Source organism: Arvicanthis niloticus, chromosome 28 (assembly GCF_011762505.2).
Source record: "Arvicanthis niloticus isolate mArvNil1 chromosome 28, mArvNil1.pat.X, whole genome shotgun sequence".
Lineage (NCBI taxonomy): Eukaryota > Metazoa > Chordata > Mammalia > Rodentia > Muridae > Arvicanthis > Arvicanthis niloticus.
This window is the reverse complement of record NC_133436.1, coordinates 8,246,232-8,269,331: the sequence shown is the minus strand read 5'-3', so window position 1 is coordinate 8,269,331 and position 23,100 is coordinate 8,246,232. Positions and strand designations below refer to the sequence as shown.

Genomic DNA, 23,100 nt, shown 5'->3' with positions numbered 1-23,100 from the left:
GCAACAGTCAGTGTGTACTTTCAACTGTAGACACGTTGGAATAAAGTCCAGGTAACAAAACAGAAATGGCTAACAGAAAATAACATCTTCAAACATTTTAACAGCTATCTCGTCTCCTACAAAACCCTAACTTTAACAGAAAAAGATATTAATGTTAATTCAGATTTTGGAGGGCGTGTCTTCCCATTCCTCTCAGGCTAGTTTTTCCTCTTAGGTGTAAACACAAAAGCTTGTGTGGCCTGAGCACTTAAAGGTGCCGTGCATTTATGTGGAGTTCTTGGTGGAAAGGGTAAGCTCTGTCTGGGAGAGAGAGGTTAGAGGTCGACCTTTGATCTGGCTGGTAGAAATGAGTGGGCCAGGCAGTCTCTCAGTTCTCCACTGAAGCTACGGCCAGCCTAGGTCCTGTCCGTAACCTGGCTTTAGGCCGCTGCCCTTTCCCAACTGATGCGTGGGTTAGGGCGGCGGGAAGCTCTACTAGAGGCACGAAGCCTCATGCTGGCCTGGCAGTTAGCGCTGTGGGCAGTCCTCCTTCGCTCCCGTCCCTGGGGTGGCCCTCCAGCCACTGGCCCTCAAACCACGGTCTGTAGTGGCAGTGACTTTGTACGTCAGCCTTAGGGAGACCAGAAGCATCCTAGTGAGTCAGGTGTAGGGCAGCCATGGAGTGGCATTTGGATTGGACCAGGGCTCCAGTTCTGGTTTAGATGCTTAAAAGTAAGCAGCTAGGCTATGTCATTGGCCCATCCCTATGGCCTAAGAATCCTTCTGAGACTTCTGGGGTCCCTGGAATGACCCGGTAGGTAGCTTCAGCCAGGGGCTTGCTGGATGCCTTCAGAAAACAGTGCTGATGTGAAAGCATCCATCAGACAGTCACTGGGAATTGGCTGTCTGGGCAAAGGGTCTCTACTTAAAGTGGCCCTGAAGGTTCTGCTAAAGATTAAATTCAGTTATGTGTGGCATTTGGCAGACTGCCTGGCAGATGGCCAGGACTCACTGTTTAATGACAGCAATTACACTGTCCTAATAAAAATCATTCTTTATGTGTAACCAATTACAGAGATGATTAAAAACAGATATAAAGTCTTTTTATTGGTTTTAACCCTTGCCTTAATTTTGGGTCTTCCCGTGTCTGCCTCTTCCACCTTGTGAATGGTAGCCATGTTTCTCAGTCTCCATCCTGTTCTGCCTCCTGTGCAATTGCTGTTTCCTCCTCCTTGTTTACTGTTATTTACCCTAGAAGATCGTTTCCCTAAGGGAATTCGTTGTCCCTGGAAGTAGAGAGCTGTAATAGTAAGTAGCCCTGACACTTTGTAACATGCTCCCTGATGGCCTTTGCATTGAGGGCTGTGCACTGGTCTCTTAAGACTGCCCCGGAGCTGCTGAGGAATCCAAGTTGCCTCTGCACTCGGCTCCTGGGTAGTCCTGGGAGGGCGGGAGAGGAGAGCTTGGCATTTAGCTAGGAATTCAACACACCCTCTGTGATAGTCACCCAGACTCTGCAGAGCGTTGGCCCATGGACCAGAAGCTCTGGTAAACACTGTAATACATATTTCCAGTCATAACCCATACTTCCTAATTATAATTCCTATTGGAGACACACCAAAGTCTGTTAACATTAAAGTTGGGATTCTGGTGCATAGCTGAATTTGGGAGTCATTTCAGAACATTTCCTTGCCTATTTAGACATTTTTTGTACAACTGTAATTATCAATTAGTTGAACTTAAATGAATTTCTTAATTTTGTAATTAATTTTTCATTTTGAGAAAGGTCTTCACTGTATAGCCCAGATTGGCCTTGAACTCGGTAGAGTTCCTGCTAGTCTTGAATTTGGAGTAGACTAATAGACCAGGTGGCTTTCCACCCAAGGAAAGTGATTTTGCCTTTCCCACCAGGCATCAGTTGTGAATAGTTTCATAGTTAGGGCAGTTACTTTGTGTCCACTTCCTCTTCTCCATGCTGGGATTTTGTCTGGTTTGAGTTTGCACAAGTTCACGGGTCTCAGTGCTGCTCCAGACCCCCTGAGTTCTTCTGTGCACAATTTCCTTGGAGTTATCTACTCTTTGGCTCTTACAGTCTCTCTGTCTTCTCTTCCTCATAGATCCTTTACTCCTGAGGGGAAGGGTTTGGTGAGGACATCCCATTTAGGGCCAAGTGCTCCCAACTCTCTCATCCTTTACAAACTGTCCCGTCGTGGGACCTGGTGTTAATTTCCACTTACTGCAAGAAAAAGCTTTCCTGATAAAGGCTGAGAGAGGTCCTGACCTATGGGGATAGCAATATCGTTTTATTGCTATGTTCCTTTAGCATACTAATTGCAGTATCATCTAGGTTCAGGTTCGTGGCCCCTCCAGCAGTGACTGATAAGTGTTCCCTCTTATGAAGTGGCCTTACAGCTAATGAGAGAGAGGTCTGTTATTCACACAACATACTCATGCTGCTCTTGCACCATATGGCTTACAAGCAGGTCGTTGCTGGAGGTTGCAGACTTTGAGGGTTTGAGGTTGGGTGATATTGATGATTTGATTATTTTTCTCCTCTGGTAGCATGTGAAGTAACTTCCAGCACCATGAATGCTAGTTAAGAGGGGTGAACATTCTAGTTGGACAATAGCTAGAGTTTTCTATGTTTGATGACTAAGTAAGTGGTGTCCTCAGTAATTGGGCCTTACCATCAGGTTGTGGAGAGTTAACTGACAACCTTGGCAATTGCCTATGAGTTTTGGGGGTGGTGGAGGGTGTTGACGGGCATTGTCTGTGGGATCCCTTTGGCTAGTCACTCAAGAAATTGTAACTCATTCCTGGTGCTGGAGGTTTTACTTGGTGGTGTATGCTATCTAGTTGGGTCTTTGTCTCCTCATTATATGGTGATTCTGTCTTAGTTCTATACATACACACATGTGCATGCATATATATATATATGTATATATATATATACACATATGTGTGTGTATATATATATATATACACACACATGTATGTATACATACACATACATACACATACACACATATAATTCAGAAAGCTTCTTTAGTAATAGGTTTTATAAAGGCATTTCAAAGGTTTTAAAATGTCTTTAAGTGTTAGTAGTCCTTCCTGATAGTCTCTCTTTTACCCTGCTTTCTATCTAATTCCCCTCCCTGAAACTGACACTTACAAATGGAGGAAAGAATTCTTTAAGAACTGAAGAAAGAAAGAAAAGAAAAAAGCAAGGCCCACCCTCTTCAGTTTCCCCCATAGCAGGGACCTGTTTTGCTCTTATGTCACACAGGGCAGGCAAATGAGAGGTAGAGGAGAGGATTTCACACAGGTGAGCTGCTGTGGTTGCTATCGAACCAGGTGCCACTTAATTTTGGAGGACATGCTACACAGCTGTGACTGAAGATAAAAACTCATGGGCTTTTGCAGAACCCAGATGTTTCTGAACTCACCCAATTGGACTTCACTCAGGCTCCATTACAGTTCACGTTGTGTGTCACAGCCGAACACTTTAGTCCCAAGGTCTTTGAAGCTGTGTCTTGTTTCCTTTCTTCACATTTTTCATTTAAAGACTACAAATCCCTTGGACTGAGTTCAAGACATACTTTTCTTTACTAGGCTCTAGTGTAAAGTGAATGGCATTTAACAGGGTTTTATACTAGAAGACGACTTGATTTATGTGGCTGTCAGAAGTTAGTGTAAGAAAGACATTTCACATTTGTAGGTTTTTAAGCACAAATAAGGCATCCGTTTCAGGACGACTCCCGTGGGCCTGTCTACTCTCCAATCCCAAATGCTCGGTATCCATGGAAACATTTGCACCAGTCAGCTGGCCGCATTAGCTCATCTCACGTGCGCTGCTGCAGAGCGACCTGGGATGCTTGCGGTTGCTTAACTGAAGTGATGCAAGCACTTTTGAACTTAGCGCTAGTGTTTCTCCTAGATTTTTTTGTACACATGTTTTTAAAGACAAGAAGCCTGCTGGATACCTTTTGACTGTTAAGTATCACTTCTAAGCAAAGGCTCCTAAAATGAGTTGTTTCTCTTTAGTGGCTTTAGATTCAGTAATGACTTCCAGCGATTTGTTTACAATACACATATTACATCTTATGCCTAATAAGACAATTTTTTTCATAGTTCTTTGCCGAGTGTATTTCTTGAAGTTTGTTGGATCTGTTTGAAAATTTCAGCTCGCGTTTGTTTGTGGATTTTCCTGTGCTTTGGGCTCTGGCAATACAGATGTTAGACTGTGATACAGGATGCTGAGCCTCCAGCCCCTCTTCCCATCGCTCTCATTCAGCTTGGATGGTTTCTATTGCTGTGTATAAAGTCTGCTCACCTTTTCATCTGTCCTGTCCAGTCTGTCCTGTCCAGTCTGCCATGTCCAGTCTGCCCTGTCTATCGTCTGTCCTATCTAGTCTGCCCTGTCTATAGTCTGTCCTGTCTAGTCTGCCATGTCTGTAGTCTGTCCTGTCTAGTCTGCCATGTCTGTAGTCTGTCCTGTGTATAGTCTGTCCTGTCTAGTCTGCCATGTCTATAGTCTGTCCTGTCTAGTCTGCCATGTCTATAATCTGTCCTGTCTAGTCTGCCATGTCTGTAGTCTGTCCTGTCTAGTCTGCCATGTCTATCGTCTGTCCTGTCTAGTCTGCCTTGTCTGTAGTCTGTCCTGTCCAGTCTGTCCTGTCCAGTCTGCCCTGTCTATCGTCTGTCCTGTCTAGTCTGTCCTGTCTAGTCTGCCATGTCTATAATCTGTCCTGTCTAGTCTGCCCTGTCTGTAGTCTGTCCTGTCTAGTCTGCCATGTCTATAGTCTGTCCTGTCTAGTCTGCCATGTCTATAGTCTGCCCTGTCTAGTCTGCCATGTCTATAGTCTGTCCTGTCTAGTCTGCCATGTCTATAGTCTGCCCTGTCTAGTCTGCCATGTCTGTAGTCTGTCCTGTCTAGTCTGCCATGTCTGTAGTCTGTCCTGTCTAGTCTGCCATGTCTATAGTCTGTCCTGTCTAGTCTGCCCTGTCTGTAGTCTGTCCTGTCTAGTCTGCCCTGTCTAGTCTGCCATGTCTATAGTCTGTCCTGTCTAGTCTGCCCTGTCTGTAGTCTGTCCTGTCTAGTCTGCCCTGTCTAGTTGGTCCTGTCTAGTCTGCCATGTCTTGCCTGCCCTCTATAATCTGTTATGTCTAGTCTGCCATGTATGGTCTGTTATTTCCAAAGTGTTTCAGGCTCAGGTTTAGTTTCATCTTTGCTCTATATCATCCACTTCTGGTCTGTTCTTCTTGGCTTTTTCCTTTGTGTCATTGTCCATTTTATGAACTTTGATGGGGTGCTAGAAATCGTGGATTTTATTTATTGTGTGTTATACTTTTTTACTCCTTTAAATAATGTTAGATGCTGTTCTGACATGTAGTTAAATTGCTGAATTACCTGGATGGAGTGTAAACTGATAACATTTCTGATCAGGGTGAGTACTGTCTCGCCCAAGTTAAATACATTTTAAGAAAACACAGTGGTGTAGCTTGACTACATTGGAGCATGGCCTCCAGACTGCATGTTCATTTTGCGTTGTGAGAGTCACTCCTACCACAGAAGGCGTGCTCTGAAGAGATTTTGTTTCTTATTTCACTACATTTTTCTGTTCACCCTATCATTCCCACTGTCTGGATTTGATATGTTATTAATTGATCAAAATGTTGTGCTACGATTTTCTGGTGATGTTCATCCCAGTGAGTGGAATAAAGTGTTGTGGAAAAGCATGTGGTGACATTGTTGGTGTAACAGCAGTAAAATGCAGTCTCTTTGTGCTCAATGAATGTGTATCATCAGGTAACTCAGTAGAAACAGCCCGGTGATGCTGTCACACATGAGGAGGATGGCTTCCGGCCCTGGACCCTGCTGTGGAATGCTCTGGTGGTGTGCAGATGTGCATCTAGAACAGACTGTTTCACCACATAGTGAATGAGCACAGTGAAGCCTGAGGCCTACAGTCCACATTTAGTGACCTCAGTATCACCTGACACATGAGTGTCATTGCTCATAGAGGGTCATCTTTATTTTATAAAGATACAAGGGTAAGGTTTTAAATAGTCCACCCAAGTCCCACACAACTATGTAGCAGCACAACCAGCATTTGAATGTAAGTCTGTCTGTAGCTTCACAAATCCCACACTAGTAGTGATTCTAGAACTATTTAAAAATACTTTTATTACTTCTTCCAGAGAACATACTCATTTTATCCCCTGTTTTCTACATCCACCTCCCTATTTTATTCCCACCCAACTTTGTAGATTATTTTTAAAAAACTCACCAAGTACCATTAGTGCTGCCTGCACAGTTTTAGCTGTGGGGCCGTCTATTGGTGTGTGGTAAACCTACCAGGGTCACATCCTTAAAGCTGATTTTTCCTCTTCTGTCAGATTTCATTTACCAGTCGCTCCTCAGCTAGGGGTGGGACTTCATGTCCACCTCATCTCTCCCTTCTTGGACTGTCTCTGGTACAGGTCTTGTCACAACTGCTGTGAGTGTATATGTACAAGCGTCCTGTTAGTTTGGACAACACTGTCTTAGTCACCTAGCACCTCTGGCTCTTCCTTTCTCTCTGCTCTCTCTTTCACAAAGATCCTGAGCCCTGGGAAGAGGAAGGTTATATACAGATGTCTCACTTAGGGCCGAGCACTTACACGAGCACAGTGTGGTCACTTACACTGTGCACCTTGGCCAGTTGTGGGTCTCAGTGTTCATCACAATCTCCTGCGGAAAGGATCCTCTCTGTAAGATGTGTGTAGGAGAAGCCATCAGCAGTTGGTTTAACACGCCCCGTTAGCAGAATAACCATAGTAGACTCCGCCTAGGACTTATGATATGTCTAGACACAGATCATTGGCCTCAGTAACTGTACCAGGTGTGTGTTACATCTCGAGGAGCAGGCCTTAAAATCCACCAGAAAGCGGTTGGTGCTCCATGCCATTTGTATCCTGATTGCACCTTCGGACATATCTTGCCAGGCTGGTCATTATTGCAGGCCATAAAGTTCACAGCTGGATATGATGATTGCTTTTCTCCAGTAGCATATATCCAGTACTGTGAGAACCTGGCCAATAGGAAGGAAGCTTCTAGGTCAATTCTTGCTTGACAAAGGTCTGTGTTTTATGACTCAGGTGTGTGGTGACCTCAGCAATAGGGTCTTAGCTTACCATGAAGCTTGGAAAGGTAACCAAGGGTAGTGTCACCCCTCTGTAATGTTGGGGGGTGGACGGTGGGAGGTGGGGGTAGGGTTTGAGGGACCTCGCTGGCCAACAGCCCGGTAGAAAAAACCCACTTCTGACATTGAGTTTTTATTTGTTATTCTTGTGATTTCTAGTAGGGTCTCTGTTCCCCCATACAGGGTGATTCTACTTAAGTTCTTTTTATGTTGTAAACGTTTATGTTTTAGGAAGCTTCTGCAATAATAGTTTCCATTTGACTGTTCAAAAGGTCTTTAGTGTTAACTGTCTCTCCTTGTATCCCTCCTCTACCCTGCCCTCCCACTCCCCACCCACTTAACCTCTTCCGCTGTTCCTCTTCCTTCTCGTGTCACTGTGGTCCATGTCCCTTCTCTGATTGCATCCCCTCTCTGTGATTGCTCACTAATGCCTGGGCTCTGTGGGCATTTCATTTGAGACACACAGATTTAAATACTCAAAGCTAACCTCCATGGTTGGGAGGAAACATGTTTTCTTTATGGGTCTGGAGTACCTCACTCAGTGATGTTTTTGTAGTTGGGGTTGAACCCAGACTCCCGTGCATACTAGGCAGTCTCTGTACCATTGAGCTGTGGAGCCATCCCAGAACCATTACCACTGACACTGAAACGTGGAAAAGAAATAAATTACCTTGGGATGTGTAGCCATGACCTTAAGCCAATCAAATCAGCTAGTTTACAGTGAATACAGAGATGGAAATAAAAACTTTCAAGTTAATAATAAGATATATTACTTGTTATATTACTTTATGAGACTTACATGATAAATATCATTAGCCTAGAGAGTAGGTAAGTGCCTTAAAAACATTTCTAAATTAGATTGTGGTTCAGGGCATTATACTATGTATACAGGTTTGGGAGTATGTAGGTATTTTCATGAAAGACCTAGAGTGGTCTGGTAAAAGTATAGTAGCTTCAAAATCAGTTTTAACTTGCTGATGGAATTTATTTTTTGATGGAATTTATTTTTTTATCTTTTAAAAAGTTTTTATTAATTTTATTAATTATTCACAGTGGGTTTTATGATATTTTCATACACATATACATTCTATTTGGGTCACATTAACACCCCTTCCCTTAGTTTCTTTTGCATGCGTGTGTGTGCTCGCGCATCCCCGTCCGTCCGTCTGTCCTTCCCAATGGGTTTCATTAGGATTATTTATGGGAGCGTGGGCACCTTACCAATGGCTATACCACTGGCAAAAATACCTCTGTTTACTCCATCAACCATCACTTGTACAAAGTCTGAGGAAATGAAGGGCCCTCGTGAGGCCCTCCCCTTTCAGTGACAGTGTGCATATGTGCACTAATGTAGACGTCTCATGGTCAATCACTTGACAGAGTCTCATGAGTCAACTAAGAGACTCAAATATTGGACATAAGGCTCTTTCAGTTAACATGAGACAGGTCTCATTCTGTAGCCCAGCCTCCAGCATGTTAGTATTACAGGTATGTATCGCTACATCCGTGACAGCAGCTAGTTTTTACTGAACACTTACTGTGTGCTCAGTTAACCTTCCTTTTGAGTGCTTATGGTTTTATTCCTTCCAAGTTAGAGATAAAGATGTCATGAAGCATTGATTTGGTTAGTTTAACAAAAACCATGCAAGGAACATAGACACCAAGGAATGCTCACCAGCGAGAGCCCCACTGTGCCTGTTCACGTCACAGAAAGTCCCGCTGTGCCTTTCCACATCACAGAAAGCCCCTCTGTGTCTGTCCATGTCACAGACACTGTATTCTCCTCACCATAGGTACTCTGCTCTTGCAGGAACGTGACTTGGGATTTTGTCTGTTATAAATGATGTGACATCTGCTACATGTGTGTAGTGCATGTGCCGAGGGCGTAAGCTGCTGTTCTGTGGTAGCCTTCGCACGTCTTCAGTTTCCGTAGGCGATGACAAACCAGTGCAGTCTTTACCTGTACAGTGCTTTGCAGGGATCCTTCCCCCTCGTCCTTACATAATGATATATTTTGACTTTCAGCAATGTGGTGTTGATTATCTTTTGTTGTTAGTAGTACAGCTGAGTACCACTTTGCGAGCCTTAGACATTTTCTCTGTAGTGTGAGAACCTACACTGAGCTATATCCCTTAGCCCAGTATTTTCTCTAAAGTGCTTACACAAGCATTTTGCCAGTGTTTAAGTATGTTGTTTTTCTGATGTCCGGCAGTTGTGTGTAGCTTCTGTGTTTTGGGCTTTGTTTTTAATGTGTGATAATTTTTTTTTTTTTCTAGTGTCTGATGGTTGGTCTGTAACATACGTCTTTGTTTTGGATTTTGCTGTTCATGTATGATGTTTCCTGCTTTGGCTCAGTTTTTCACCCTCATGTCTTAGTTGAAAGTCCGTGTCTTAAAAGTCATCTTCAGTTGATGATGAACGTTTATCTTAAGAAGCTGCTCTACTGTGAGATAATGAGGGTTTCCTCTGGGTTCTGTTTACAAGTTTTCTGTTTTCACATTCAACACGTAGATCTTCATACCTCCTGGGTTGGTTCCCTTAGGACAGCGCTCAGTTCCATTTCTTTTCTTCCATGAGGTGCCATTTGTTCCAGTTAGGCGTATTCTTTAATCCACTGAATTCTCGCCATAGCTGCGGTTACTGTTTTATCCCTTGTTTCTTGAATGTCTTGTTTGGACTGTTCAGGAGTCATTTCCTTTAGAATCCTCTTCAATGAGCTTAGGTGAGTATGCACTACATTCTCTGCTCTTTCAGCTCTGCAGTCTCCTCTGTAGAGGCAGGCGTGCTGTGCATATCCATCCCCCTGCAGTCTCCTCTCTAGAGGCAGGCGTGCTGTGCATATCCATCCCCCTGCAGTCTCCTCTGTAGAGGCAGGCGTGCTGTGCATATCCACCCCCCTGTCTTTACTGCAGCCTTTCCTCACAAGATAGGCAGAAGTGAACCATAAGGCAGCCAGAGCAGCAAGCGTGGAGTATAGATGGAAAATTAATGGGACTCCCACAGAAATTACAGAATAAAAGTTGTACATGCTGCAGTTGAGAGAACCTTCAGTGGGGAAAAGCCCAGAAAGGGAGAAGGCTGTGGCTCCTAGGGACCCAGCAAGTCCCAGATGAGGGGTACGGTGTTGGTGAGTGTTGTGTGGTAAAGCAGGAACATGATGAACCTTTCCTGTTGCAACCATGCTGGCAGCCAGAGGCAGATGGATAATACCTCTACCCCTGGCCCTGAGGGAGGGCCCAGAAGGAGAGGACTTTTCCACAGCCTGGGTGTTCTACTCCTTGGAGATAGTAAAAGAAAAAAAGAAGGTGTGTCACAAGTCACTGCAGGACAGCATCCAAGCAGGCCACTCGCTGATAGAATTTAAAAAAATAAATTTCATTACTGGAAATTTGTGCATTTTTTTTTTTTAATTATTTTATGTTATATGTAGGAGTTGTCTTCATGTATGTATGTGCTCCAGGTGAGTTTCTGGTGCTTAGGGAGGTCAGAAGAAGGCAGTGGGTCCCCTGGGACTAAAGCCAGGGATTGTTGTATGTCACCGTGTCGGTTCTGGGAACTGAACCCCCCAAGTAAGTACTCTTAACTGCCGAGCCATCTCTTTAGCCCACCAATCCCTTTGATTTGAGACAGGATCTTTATGTGAAACTCAGGCTGTCCTTGAACCCAGAAATCTGCATGTCTTTGCATCCCAGGGCTGGGATTCAAGATGTTCACCACCAAGCCTGGCAAACCTGTGTAATTCTGTAGAACTTCTGGGGCATGTGTATGCAGCTGCTAGCATGTGTGGGTGTTTGTAGAGACCGAAGTCAACATGATATCTTCCTTGTTTATTCTTACTGTAGACATGTAGACAGAGTCTGTCATTGAACCTGGGGCTCACCATTTCTGGTAGACTGCCTGGCCAGTGATTCCACACACACCCCCTCCCTACCATAAGTCACCTGCTTCATCCATGCTGGGACTACGGGAATATGCCACCATGGGAGACTTTTTACCCGGGTGCTGGGGCTCTAAACTCAGGTCCTTGCTTGTGCAGCAAGCACTTTACCGACTGATCTGGCTCCTCAACCCCAAATTCTTATTTTTCAGATGATAGCTTCTGGGTTTTGGGCGGGGGGGGGTTGTCTTTTTAAAAAAGATTTATTTATTTATGTATATGAGTACACTGTAGCTGTCTTCAGACACACCAGAAGAGGGCATCAGATCCCATTACAGATGGTTGTGAGCCACCATGTGGTTGCTGGGAATTGAACTCAGGACCTCTGGAAGAGCAGTCAGTGCTCTTAACTGCTGAGCCATCTCTCCAGCCTGATAGCTTCTGTTTTGATTTTCTAGTTTAATGACGATTTTACACATCTTGAGTGCCCCCCCCCATTTCCTTGTGATTTTGGATTAGCATTGGTTTTATATTGTGATGTAAGTTACCAGAAAGAATCTGTACAGTATACAGTTTTAGGTTCTGTAAAGCTTAGTTTATAGAGTATTCCTAATGAGATGGGCTGTGGTGATCTACATATAAGAAAGCTTTAGTGGTTGTTCCTCCTGGTTTTCGGTTTTAGAATTAGATTTGCTCTCATTTTATGGAACTGAAGTTTATTGTGTGAGTTTTGCAGAAAAGGAACTTTGTCAGAGTAGTGATATTGTTTGAGAATTGGCTGGCTGTAGAACGATAGGCAGTGTTTTTAGAAAACAAGTCTCATAAGCATTGCATCTCTCAGGGAGGTGAAGCTTAAAGCTTCTTTTTAAAAACTATATCTTTATTCTTTGAGAATTCATACAACTTTTTGATATGTTAAAACATGCATAACATGGTTTGCTGTCATTACACTTTGTAGGTAGCTCAGTGGTGGTAGGTGGATATGTGGTGTTTTTCTGGATGCCACACTGTGCCAGCACCATGTCTCTCCATGTGGCCCATGGGAAATGCTGTCTGCCACTGTTCAGCCTGTGCCCTTCCAGAAGAGCTGGGCTAGACCCTGGAATCCCGGGCGGGCCTGTGCTTGCCCGCTCATTAGTAGGCTTGCCAAAGCTGGTGCACAGGTCTGTTTTTAGCTCTGTCTGATTTGTAACTTCTAGTCTTTTGCTGTTTCCTCTTTTAATTTGTAGTTTTTAGTTTGAAGCTCACTTAGATTTGAAAGAGCTCCAGAGGAATCAGACACAGCATGCTGGTTGTACCCATGCTGCACCTGACAGTTCACAGCCAGTGGCCACAAGCACTGTCAATACTCCCTTGAAGGAAGGACTGTGATGCTGAGGAGACAGGTGGAGAAGTTTTGCAGCATTCCCAAAGAAAGCTGTGAATATAATTCCTATGATACTAACCAGCTCTGTATTTGTTCTGTATTTGTTATCTTTCTTAGGCAGGAGTGCATATCGGGAGAGTCGGTTCGCAAGAGTATGGAGTCTGATCCAGAGGACTTCTCTGATGAAACAAATACAGAGAATCTCTACGGCACCTCACCCCCAAGCACACCTCGACAGATGAAACGCCTGTCAGCCAAGCACCAGAGGAACAGTGCAGGGAGGCCAGCCAGCCGATCGAACTTGAAAGGTGAGCCTGTCACTTAAAAGATCCATGGGAAGGGGTGTGGCAGGTGTGGAGCATCGCCTTATGTTACTGTAGTGCTCGATGAGTCTTTGACAGCATTAGTGACTCCTTGTCTCAGTGCTGGTGGTAGGGTTGTTATTTTCGCTTAGCACCATAGGCTGTGCTGCTGGTAGAAGGAGGCAGGTGATTGTCCAGTGCAGGAGGCTTTGTCCTGAGTTGTGCTTGAAGTCTTTTGAGGCTATGGTAGAGGCTGCAAACCCAAGGTGGCTAGATACTACTTGGGCTGCCCGCAATTATACTCTTTTGATCTCTTGCTGAGGTTTCTGAGTTCTTTTCTCCAGCAGTGGTATATTGGGCATCTGGGAGGAGATAGCCAGGCAGGAGTTTCCTGAATTCTGGAAACAGCTGAGGCCTCTGTTTTCTACCAGTGACTCAGTGTGTAGAGCTCTTGCATGCTAAGCAGCTGCCAGATGGGACTTCATATCTGAGAGCCATGGAGGGAACATACATGGTACCCAGATCTGGGATTCACGGAGACAGCCTAGCCTTTCTTTTCCTCTGTGAGTGGCATCTCAGAGCCCAGCTATGTCCTGTCCATTGACGCTGACAACATGGCTCTTTGTGCTTCTTCCTTCCTCCCAGCTCCTCCTAACTCTCTTTCCTAAGGTGGGTGAATGGAACTGTGCCAAACTGCTGGCTCATTGTGCCCTCACACAGCTTACCACTCCAGTCACAGAAATCTTGGAGTTTTAGAGTTTTCTGTTAGAAAGGGTAGAAAAGGAAAATTGTCTCTTTTCCTTCTCATTTGCTTTGAATTATTTCATAAAATTGTAAGGTTTTAGGGGTAGCAAGGGTCTCAGTCATCTACATGTCTGCTGTTTTCAAATGAAGCAGCTAATCCTCTTGGGCCTTTAGATTCATAGCTGTCTGATGCTGGTCCAGGAATGTGGGGATCCTTAGTCATTTCTCTTTCTTACTGCAGAGGATTTCATACTGGCTGAGAAGGTTAGAAACACAAGCAGAAAAGCCATTGAGACTATAGAAAAACCGGGCTCCTTGAGTGCATTATCCTGCTTTGTCTGCTCGTGTGCCTTACCCCATGTTTACTGTTGACAACTGTCTTCTGTGCTCAATGTTTTATGAAGTACTTATGCCTCAGCATGCTGTAGGCTCCTGGCTTCTGTCTACAGTGTCATCATCTGCAGTTTGTCTCTTCATAGTGACTGAGCTCTGGGTGTCTGTTTCACATGTTCTTATGGGTGTTAGAAAGCAGCTCCGCCCCACACGTGCCAGCCTGCAAGTTGTTTGTTGTCAAAATTCTTGTTCGTACAGGCCAAGAACAGATGTAGTGAGGAACCCATCTGGGCAAGTAAGCTGTCCTCATACTGTGGCATTGGCATTGTGACAGTATGGTAGCCCCTGAGACCTCATTTGGTCTCAGAACTTAGCTGTGTAGTGTGGTGCACAAGCATCTACCAGGTGCCAGCTTGCACGGTTTCCAGTCTGGCTGATGGACATTCTGGGAATGCAACCACTGGGTGTCATTCTTTATCTGTAAAATCACATTTTTTACAGTGTTTTGAGGGTTATGTGAGAACTGTTATTATTATTGCCTCAAACTAAAAAAAAAAATTCCCCTTAATACTTTTCCTTTTTGTCTTATATCTTAAGGTAAAATTAAATTACCTTACATTGTTTATATCTTCTTTTTAATTGGCTGTTTGTGGTCACATGGCTATGTTGCCTGTATCTTTCTTCCTACTCACTTCTCCTCACTACTGCCTCTGCAGTTGTTGTTGTTGTTTAGTCTTCCTTTCTCCCTGATTCATCTTTTCTTCTTTTTCCCCCCCTCCTGTTCTGCCCTTGTTTCCCCTTCAGTGTTTCCACTGAGTCAGAATTTGAGTGACTGCACAGGCATGTCCTGTTTTAGAGGATGAATAAGACAGTCCCGTCTCCTGCAGGGCGTCTACGACTCAGGCAGCACACGAGCGTGGGCTGGTGTGGTTGGCTGCATGGAGGTCACCAAGGGCACACACAGGACGGGTATTGAGGAGCCCTGGTAGAAGACTTCTGGAACAAGTGACATTTGTGCTGTGACTTAAAGGCTGAGTCAGGGATACCACGGTTTCAGACTAGTGTATGATTCATCATCTTGGTCCCTCTGTATTTTGAAGGGCTTCTTAGAATTGATCAGTTTGGTCAGATTTATTTTCAGAACTTTCCAGGGAGCTGTGAACTGGCGTATTCCTCCTGCCTTACAGTGGGTCTGTGAGTCACACCGGTAACTTTAGGCCGCAGTCAAAGCTGGAGTCAGCTTTTGGACAGAGAAGTTGCTGATAAGATTCTATTATTCTGCTTGCCTATTGCCCTTTATAAGCCACCCCGAAACTCTGCATGACAGTGTAGCTACTCATTGCTCACCATTTTGTCACTCGTGTATGTAGGCAGAGTAGAAGGTCATCTGCCCGTGGTGTCTGGACCCTTAGCTGGAGCAGTTTCATTGGCTGGAAATATGGCTTAGTTTGGCTAGGGCCCTGACTCTGAGCCCTTAGCCCCTCTCCACATGGTATCTGCCATGTCTCAGATGTCTCAGGTGGTTCCCTTGGTTTTATGTCTGGATTTGAGCTGAAATGGCAAGACCAGCTGAGGCTTAGCAGACACCGCTTTCTCTCTATGTGATCGTTTGCATGGGCTGGATGCGTGCAGAGTGTCCTGGTCCCTGAGGAGCTGAGCCTCTCACATGGCACTTGGCTTCTATCAGAGCAAGGGTTTTGAGAGTCTCCTGTGTAAGCTCTTGAGACTCTGCCAGGGAAGTCCTACAGCACTGTTTCTGCATGCCTTCACTAGACAGTGCCATCTGCATGCTCTATGGAAGGGACTACCAGGGCACCAGGACCCAGAGGTTTGGTTCATTAGCTGCCTTAGGAGACTAACCGTGCATGCCTCTCTGTAATGCTTTGGGGGAATTGGCAAGCCATCCTGCTCTCTTTCCAGATTCTGTGGAATCTCTTCCTCATAAATGCTAGAAATGTGGATGGAAGTGTAAAGCCCCAAGTCACTGAGAGCAGAGTTCACATGGGGATACATCACCACTCGGACTGGTCCTCTATCTTCTGCAGTGGAAACCCTTGTTATGGATGTGATTTTTGAAGTGTTATTTCAAGCTTAGCTTGAGGCAACTTATACCATAGGTTTGTTTCTCAGGGATTCTAAGTTCAGACCGTGAACATCTCTGGTACATATGTGGGATTAGAAGGTTGGCTTTTATTGAAATTATTTAGTGAAAGTGCTGAGTTCTACAGTTTCCCACCAGTAAGTAACAGTTAGAATGATAAACTCTAACAGGAGACATTGGAGGTGAAACACTGGCCCCAAGATGAGCCGTGCATCCTAGTGGACTCTGCGCTATAAAGCTGCACTATCACAGGGCTTGCAAACCTGCAGTAAGAGGGAAGACTGCTGTGCAAACCTGCAGTAAGAGGGAAGACTGCTGTGCAAACCTGCAGTATGGGGGAAGACTGCTACTGCACAGTGAGACTGCCATTCTGCGGCAGCTATTTGAACTCATTCTTTAGGATAACTGCAACCTTTCCTAACGGGCTTTTGCCCATATTTTCAAATAAGCACTTCTGCTTCTCTTCTGTGTCTTTGTACACATGTGAAGTTATTTTTGGAGACCAGCTACTCAGTGGTGGATCTGCTGTGTTGGAAAGTGTGTGTATTTAAGTTGTCAGGTAGTGTCATGCCTATTCCTGCTTTTAGTTTTAGCAGTGTATACATGCCTTGCTTGCTTGTGTTGTCTGCATTATTAATGTTTTAAGTTTCTGCTAGCCTACTTTAGCTGCTTAAATTTGCTTGTTTATAATAGACTAGAAGGGGAATTGACCATTGTAGTTTAAATACATGAAGGTATGTGAAGTTTATTAGAAAAAGGAGGTTGAATATCAATACCAGTGTAGAGGCAGTGTGTATCTAAACACAGTGTTTGCCAACCAGCAACCTGAGTACAGCATTTAAGGAAATGCAGCTTTGAACAAAATGCAAGGAATAGATGAGAGGCCAACTCATCTGAGTTGTTCTTTGTGTCATTGTCATAGTGACTCTGAAGCCATAAAGAATGGATGGATTCCATCAGATTCTCAAATGCAGTCGTTGCCCAGAAAAGATTAAGAAGCACTGACCTGGGCTGGGGCGATAGATGCTCAGTGGTTAGGAGGGCTTGCGGCTCCTGCAGAAGACATGAGTTCAGTTCCCAGCACCCACATCGGACAGCCACATAGCCGCAGTTCACTGAAGTTCTGGAGATCTCATATCCTCTCTGGACTCTTCAGGCCCCTGCACATATGCGGCACACACATGCATAACATATTTTTTAAAAAAAGAATAATAAATCTTTTAAAAGGCTTAGCATCAACCTAGAATTTGTCACATGTGGACAAGATTCTCTTTTCAAAATGGCTCACCTTGGTATGTGTCACACTCCACGCATGAAGGTGTCAGATTGTCAGCGAGCTCAAATTCATCTCAGCTGCTACAGTCTCTGTTCCTCAAACAAAGCACTCCCAGCTTCAGCCATATATGTGAATGTTTCAAAACACTGACTTATAAAGTCCATAGCAAGGGTGTTTGTGTGATTCAAACTGTTGCTGCCTCATCTGTTTGAAATTCTTATTTAGCTTAAGCTATAAAATGAATTTTCTTTCTCCCTTCTGTTATGTTATGTTCAAGCCTTATTGAAATCTTAACTGCTAAAGTATGATTTACTGCTACCCAAAGTGTGATTCTGATCACTTATTTTATATATTTATCTGAGGTGGAGTCTCATTATGCAGCTCTGGCTGGATTGGAACTCACTAAATAGACCAAGCTGGCCTTGAACTCACGGAACTCTGCCCACCTCTGCTTCCTGGGTGCTAGAATTAAAGATGTGCATCACCATGCCAGCTCTGAAATGACTCCTTTCCAGAGCTGCTCTCTGTGTTGGACTTCTTGTTGATTTCAGAGGATTTAGTCTCAGCAGAAAACAGAGCCAACAACCTGCTGATTAGCCGTGGGCTCCGGGTGGATTAAAAGGTTATCAGTGATGTCAGTGGGGAAAGACAAAGTAGCCAGTGCTTAGGTGGCTTCTGTATCAAAGCCTTGGTGTTCCCCAGGTCTCCCATAGTTGCTAGGTTCCTCCTTTGGGGAAGCCTGTCTGGCACATTTGTTTACTCACACCATTACAAATACTTACAACATCTGAAAGCACAGCTATGTAGACTGAGCCACTAGCCCCACCCCCAGTCTGGCTACTAGTGGTATAACAGGCATTTACACGTGGCTAGACTGGGGCTTAGGTCTGTCTTCTGTTTGAATTCCACTGTAATATGTGTATTTGCTTTCCATCACACTCTGTAGATCCAAGTCTTAAACCATTGCTTGGTGTAAATGCACGTTTCAAATAGTTGTGTAAAACACACACTTGTACTAAGGGCTAAGCTCAGCTGGATTTGTGTGTATACAGTGTGACCTACAAGCATTTTAGTTTTCAGGCCTGCTAAAATGAGATTATGCCGACACAGAAAGGTAGGATCGTGCCCCCAAGCCCATGGGACTTTTAATTGTTGAAGTAATTATCTACTTGAAATAGGTTCATCTCACATTCTCATGTTTTGCCTCTTGGTAGATACAGTGTAGATCTGGACATAATGCTTGCATTGTAGAAGATCATGAACAATTAAAAATTTACTTTTTAAATTGTAAATGACTCACATTCTGTGACTGCTACCAATAATGCATGCCACATTAGGTTTATAAAGTGTGTGTGTGTGTGTGTGTGAGTGTGTGAGTGTGTGTGTGAGTGAGTGTGTGAGTGAGAGAGAGACAGAGACAGAGAGAGAGACAGAGAGAGAGACAGAGCACGCATGCATATTCAACTTAGCGCAGGTACAGGCCAGAGGTCAAGGTCGAGCATCCCGAGTCACTTTCCACCTCTTTTGAGGCACAGAGCCTGGAGTGCACAGACTTAGCTGGCTAAGTGCTGACAGAGCCCTGAAGATCCCTCTGTTCCCACCCTGAGCTGGGGTACAGGCACCAGCTGCCATGGCCCGGCATTTTACATGGTTGCTAGGGATCTACACTCCGGTCCTCATACTTGCACAGCAAATGTTATACCAGCCGAGCTGTCTCCCCAGCTCAAGTTTTTTCTTCTTAAATCTTAATCACTAACTATCAAAATTGTTTTTATTTCATAATTTTTATTTTCTCTAACCTGAGACCATCAGGACGCACATACTAGCTAATATACAACTTTCCTTGGTCCTCGGTGCCTCTTCTCTGTGTCTTTCCTTGGTGCTGGACTCCATGGCCTCTTCAGTGCTGGGTCTCTGGGTTCTTTTCCTGACCCACCAACCTCATTTTATTTCCCGAGGGCTAGTCCCACACAGTTGTGTCAAAGGCATCTCAGATCAGTGCTCTGGTCACTCAGGATGCAGGGTCTGTCTCCAGTATTACACACAGCATATTCAGCGTTCTCTGTCTTGTGGTAACAAAGTAGTGTATGAACTGATAGCCTGAAAAATAAAGTTTTGTGGAGAAAATCTTGGAAATACCTGTCCTTTCTGTCCTACCTGTCCTTCAGCCTAGTGCTGTTAACATGTAAACAAAAAGGCAGAAGTGCGACATTGGATCAGTGGAACCTTTACACTGGCTTGAAGGAAATGTGTGAGGCTTCCTGTGTGCCTGGACTCTGAACGACTCCTGTGCTGATGCGGCAGACCAGTGAATTATAATGAGTTGGTCTGTGTGTCTTCAGTCCTGCTCACGTTCAGTTCACTTGTCTGTGACAGAAGAGAGCAAGAGATGGAATCCCCAGTTTTGCTCATCACTGTCTTCTGCTTTGTATGAAATAATCTTGAGGGGCCTTAAACATTCCTGAAGTTTTGCAGGTGTGTGGTGTGCATGGGTGTTTGCATGTGTGGGGTTACACTTGTGTGTTTAGATGTGTGTTCAAGTGTGTATCTGTGCATGTGGAGGGCGGAGGTCAACCCTGGGTTCTTCCTCCACCGTCCTGCAGCTTCTTTACTGCAGAAAGGTCTTTTGCTAAACTGAAGCTCAGGAATTCAGTGGCAGGTCTCAAAGACGCCCCTTCCTGCCACCACCGGGCAGCACTGGCTTACAGGCAGCCACCATGCCTACCTGACTTAGACGTGGGTGTTAGGGATTCAGTGTACCTGAATAGCATTTGGATGTCACGGCACCTCATTCTATCAGGAAGAATAGAGACTAGAGGGATTTAAATAATCTGCCTTATTAAGACAGAGGCAGGGATTGGGTGTTCTGTTGAACTCAGTCGCTGTCACACTTCTCACACCATTCCCTGTTCTTCAAGTTGGAGGTGGTTACATCAGATAAGGGGCTCAGTACACTTTTTAGTGTCAAATTTGACAGTCTGTTCGGCAACTGTGAGTATAAAAGAACACAAGTGTAATATAGCAAGAAACATGGAAACAAACATTAAAACCTTACACTGAGTTGTGTTCTGATTATTTTCAACTTTCGTCTGTGGAATGTCTCTTTTTCACCGTGATAGCCTGAGTGTGAATGTGTGTGAGTATTTGGTTTAAAACAGTGACTAGCTTCATATTTTAGAGTTTTACACTGTTCTGTTGTTTCCCTTTTAATAGAAAAAATGAACACACCGAGTCAGTCAACACATAAAGATTCGGGGAAGGGAGTGGAGACTGTGGAAGAATACAGCTACAAGCAGGAGAAGAAGATTCGAGCGACTCTGAGAACAACGGAGCGAGACCATAAGAAAAATGCACAGTGCTCGTTCATGTTGGACTCGGTGGCTGGGTCTTTGCCAAAAAAATCGATTCCAGATGTGGATCTCAATAAGCCTTACCTCAGCCTCGGCTGTAGCAATGCCAAGCTGCCCGTCTCTATGCCCATGCCTATAGCCAGAACTGCACGGCAGACGTCCCGGACTGACTGCCCAGCAGATCGGTTAAAGTTCTTTGAAACACTGCGCCTTTTGCTAAAGCTTACCTCAGTCTCGAAGAAGAAGGACAGGGAACAGAGGGGACAAGAAAACACGGCTGCTTTCTGGTTCAACCGATCAAATGAACTGATCTGGTTAGAGCTCCAGGCCTGGCACGCAGGCCGCACCATCAATGACCAGGACCTCTTTTTATACACAGCCCGCCAAGCCATCCCAGATATTATCAATGAAATCCTCACATTCAAAGTTAATTATGGGAGCATTGCCTTCGCTGGAAACGGAGCTGGTTTCAACGGTACCTCGGTAGAAGGTCAGTGCAGAACCCCTCGTGGGGCAAGCAGTCCCAGCTGTTCCACGTATCACGAGCACCTCCAGCGCCAGAGGGTCTCCTTTGAGCAGGTGAAGCGGATAATGGAGCTGCTGGAGTACATGGAGGCACTTTATCCGTCCTTGCAGGCTCTGCAGAAGGACTATGAGAGATACGCCGCCAAGGACTTTGAGGACAGAGTGCAGGCACTCTGCCTGTGGCTGAACATCACGAAAGATTTAAATCAGAAGTTGAGGATTATGGGCACTGTTCTGGGCATCAAGAACTTATCAGACATTGGCTGGCCAGTGTTTGAAATCCCTTCCCCTCGGCCGTCCAAAGGCTACGAGCCTGAGGACGAGGGCGAGGACACGGAGGGAGAGCTGAGGGAGCTGGAGAGTGGGACGGAGGAGAGTGATGAGGATCGAACCCCCAATCCGAGGGCATCAGAGCTCAGGCTGTCTGTGGATACCATCTTGGACAGTCACTCCCAGGGCTGCATATCCAGGAAGCTTGAGAGGCTGGAGTCTGAGGAGGATTCTGTAGGCTGGGGAACAGCAGATTGTGGTCCCGAAGCCAGTAGGCATTGTTTGACATCTATCTATAGACCGTTCGTGGACAAAGCACTGAAGCAAATGGGGCTAAGAAAGTTAATTTTACGACTTCATAAGCTAATGAACGGCTCCTTGCAGAGGGCTCGTGTGGCTCTGGTGAAGGATGACCGTCCAGTGGAGGTAGGTTTCAGTGGGGGGATGTCCCGTAGTGTCACGTCTCTAATCCCTCCTGCCAGGTAGTATTGATCATATGGACTTTAATATCCTTAGCCTTTTAAGCCATAAATGGCAGATATGAATTGCATATATATAGTTGCTGCCATTAAAGGATTATGGGAAAGGGATCTATGAATAGCTCATCAGGTTTAATGAATGAAGCACAAGCTGACATGTGGATGGAAGACACAACCATATAGATACCACTTGGGAAAGGATAAGATAGATGTAAAGTGGGGTGGCGGGGCCTGGGCGACCACAAGCTGCAGGCGAGTCAGAAATAACATCAGTGTCATACACAGGTATTTTGAAATGGATGTGGCACCTAGAGTCACAGATAAGCCATTCATTCATTTATTCATTCATTCATTCCCTCACTCACCCATTTGGTCATCCTAATCCTGAGGGACCTTGTGCATGTTAACCAGGTGCTGCACCACTGAACTGGATCTCTAGCCCTGTGGATTCTTTGAAAAAGCTCGGTCTTGGCTGGGACATGGCTGAGTGCTAATGTGCTTGCCACGCGTGTGCAAGGCCCCGTGTTCACTTGTGATCGCTAGGGTGGCAAGACATCAAAAAGGAAACACCAGAGAACCTCAAACAGGACTGGAAACAGTTAACCACACCGCTGAGTAGCAAGCCCAGTTTTGATGACTGGATTTTAAAAAGATGCAAATTGTAAAGAAATGTAAACTTCCCAGTGGAAGAGAGCACGGACTGTAGTCACAACTGCCATGTCAGGTGTAGACAGAAGAAAGAGTCATGGCTCAGTCTTTCACTGTGGAAGACTTTTTGAGAGGAGCATGTCCAGTAGACAAAGTGTGTTGTATTTGGTTCTGAAAGCATGATACTTCAGAAATTCAGAGAACTGCTCAGAGTGGTAAGACTGGGATTAGGGGCTGACCTTAGTCATACAGTGAGTAGGGTTTCTCTTCAGAGTTTTCACGTTTGCATGACTGACAGCAAAAGTTCTCAATCTTGCGAGATTCCTGGGTTAGTTGGTGATTTCAACTTTAGTGGCCAGTGTATGTGTATATTTACCATTCTAATATTTTAAGCTTCAATTTATTGTATAACGTGGCTTGCTTTGGAGTCAGAAATGGTAGAAGGTATTTCCATGAGGCAGAGGACACCTGAGGAGAGTCCAGGCTTTCCAGGCTTTCCAGGCTTTCCAGGCTTGGGGTCTGCATTCTCAGTCAGATCATGAACCCCAGAGGATATCAGGGACTCAGCAAACGGCAGATGGAGGCTTCATTCCTTCTCACACATGGATCACTGTAATAAAATTTCATTGTGCAGATTTCTCAGATGGAACTGTGGATGTAGAGTAA

General features: G+C 44.9%; 1 protein-coding gene across 2 annotated transcripts in view; it reads left to right on the top strand.

Moving 5' to 3' along the window:
* The window catches only part of Map3k4 (mitogen-activated protein kinase kinase kinase 4), a 90,436-nt gene that overhangs the window by 26,271 nt on the left and 41,065 nt on the right, over positions 1 to 23,100 (top strand). For both annotated transcript variants that reach the window (XM_076926650.1, XM_076926651.1), the window contains exons 2-3: positions 12,524 to 12,714; positions 20,376 to 21,733. In XM_076926650.1, coding sequence (XP_076782765.1) covers positions 12,524 to 12,714; positions 20,376 to 21,733 — 1,549 coding nt within the window. The remainder of the gene's footprint in view (positions 1 to 12,523; positions 12,715 to 20,375; positions 21,734 to 23,100) is intronic.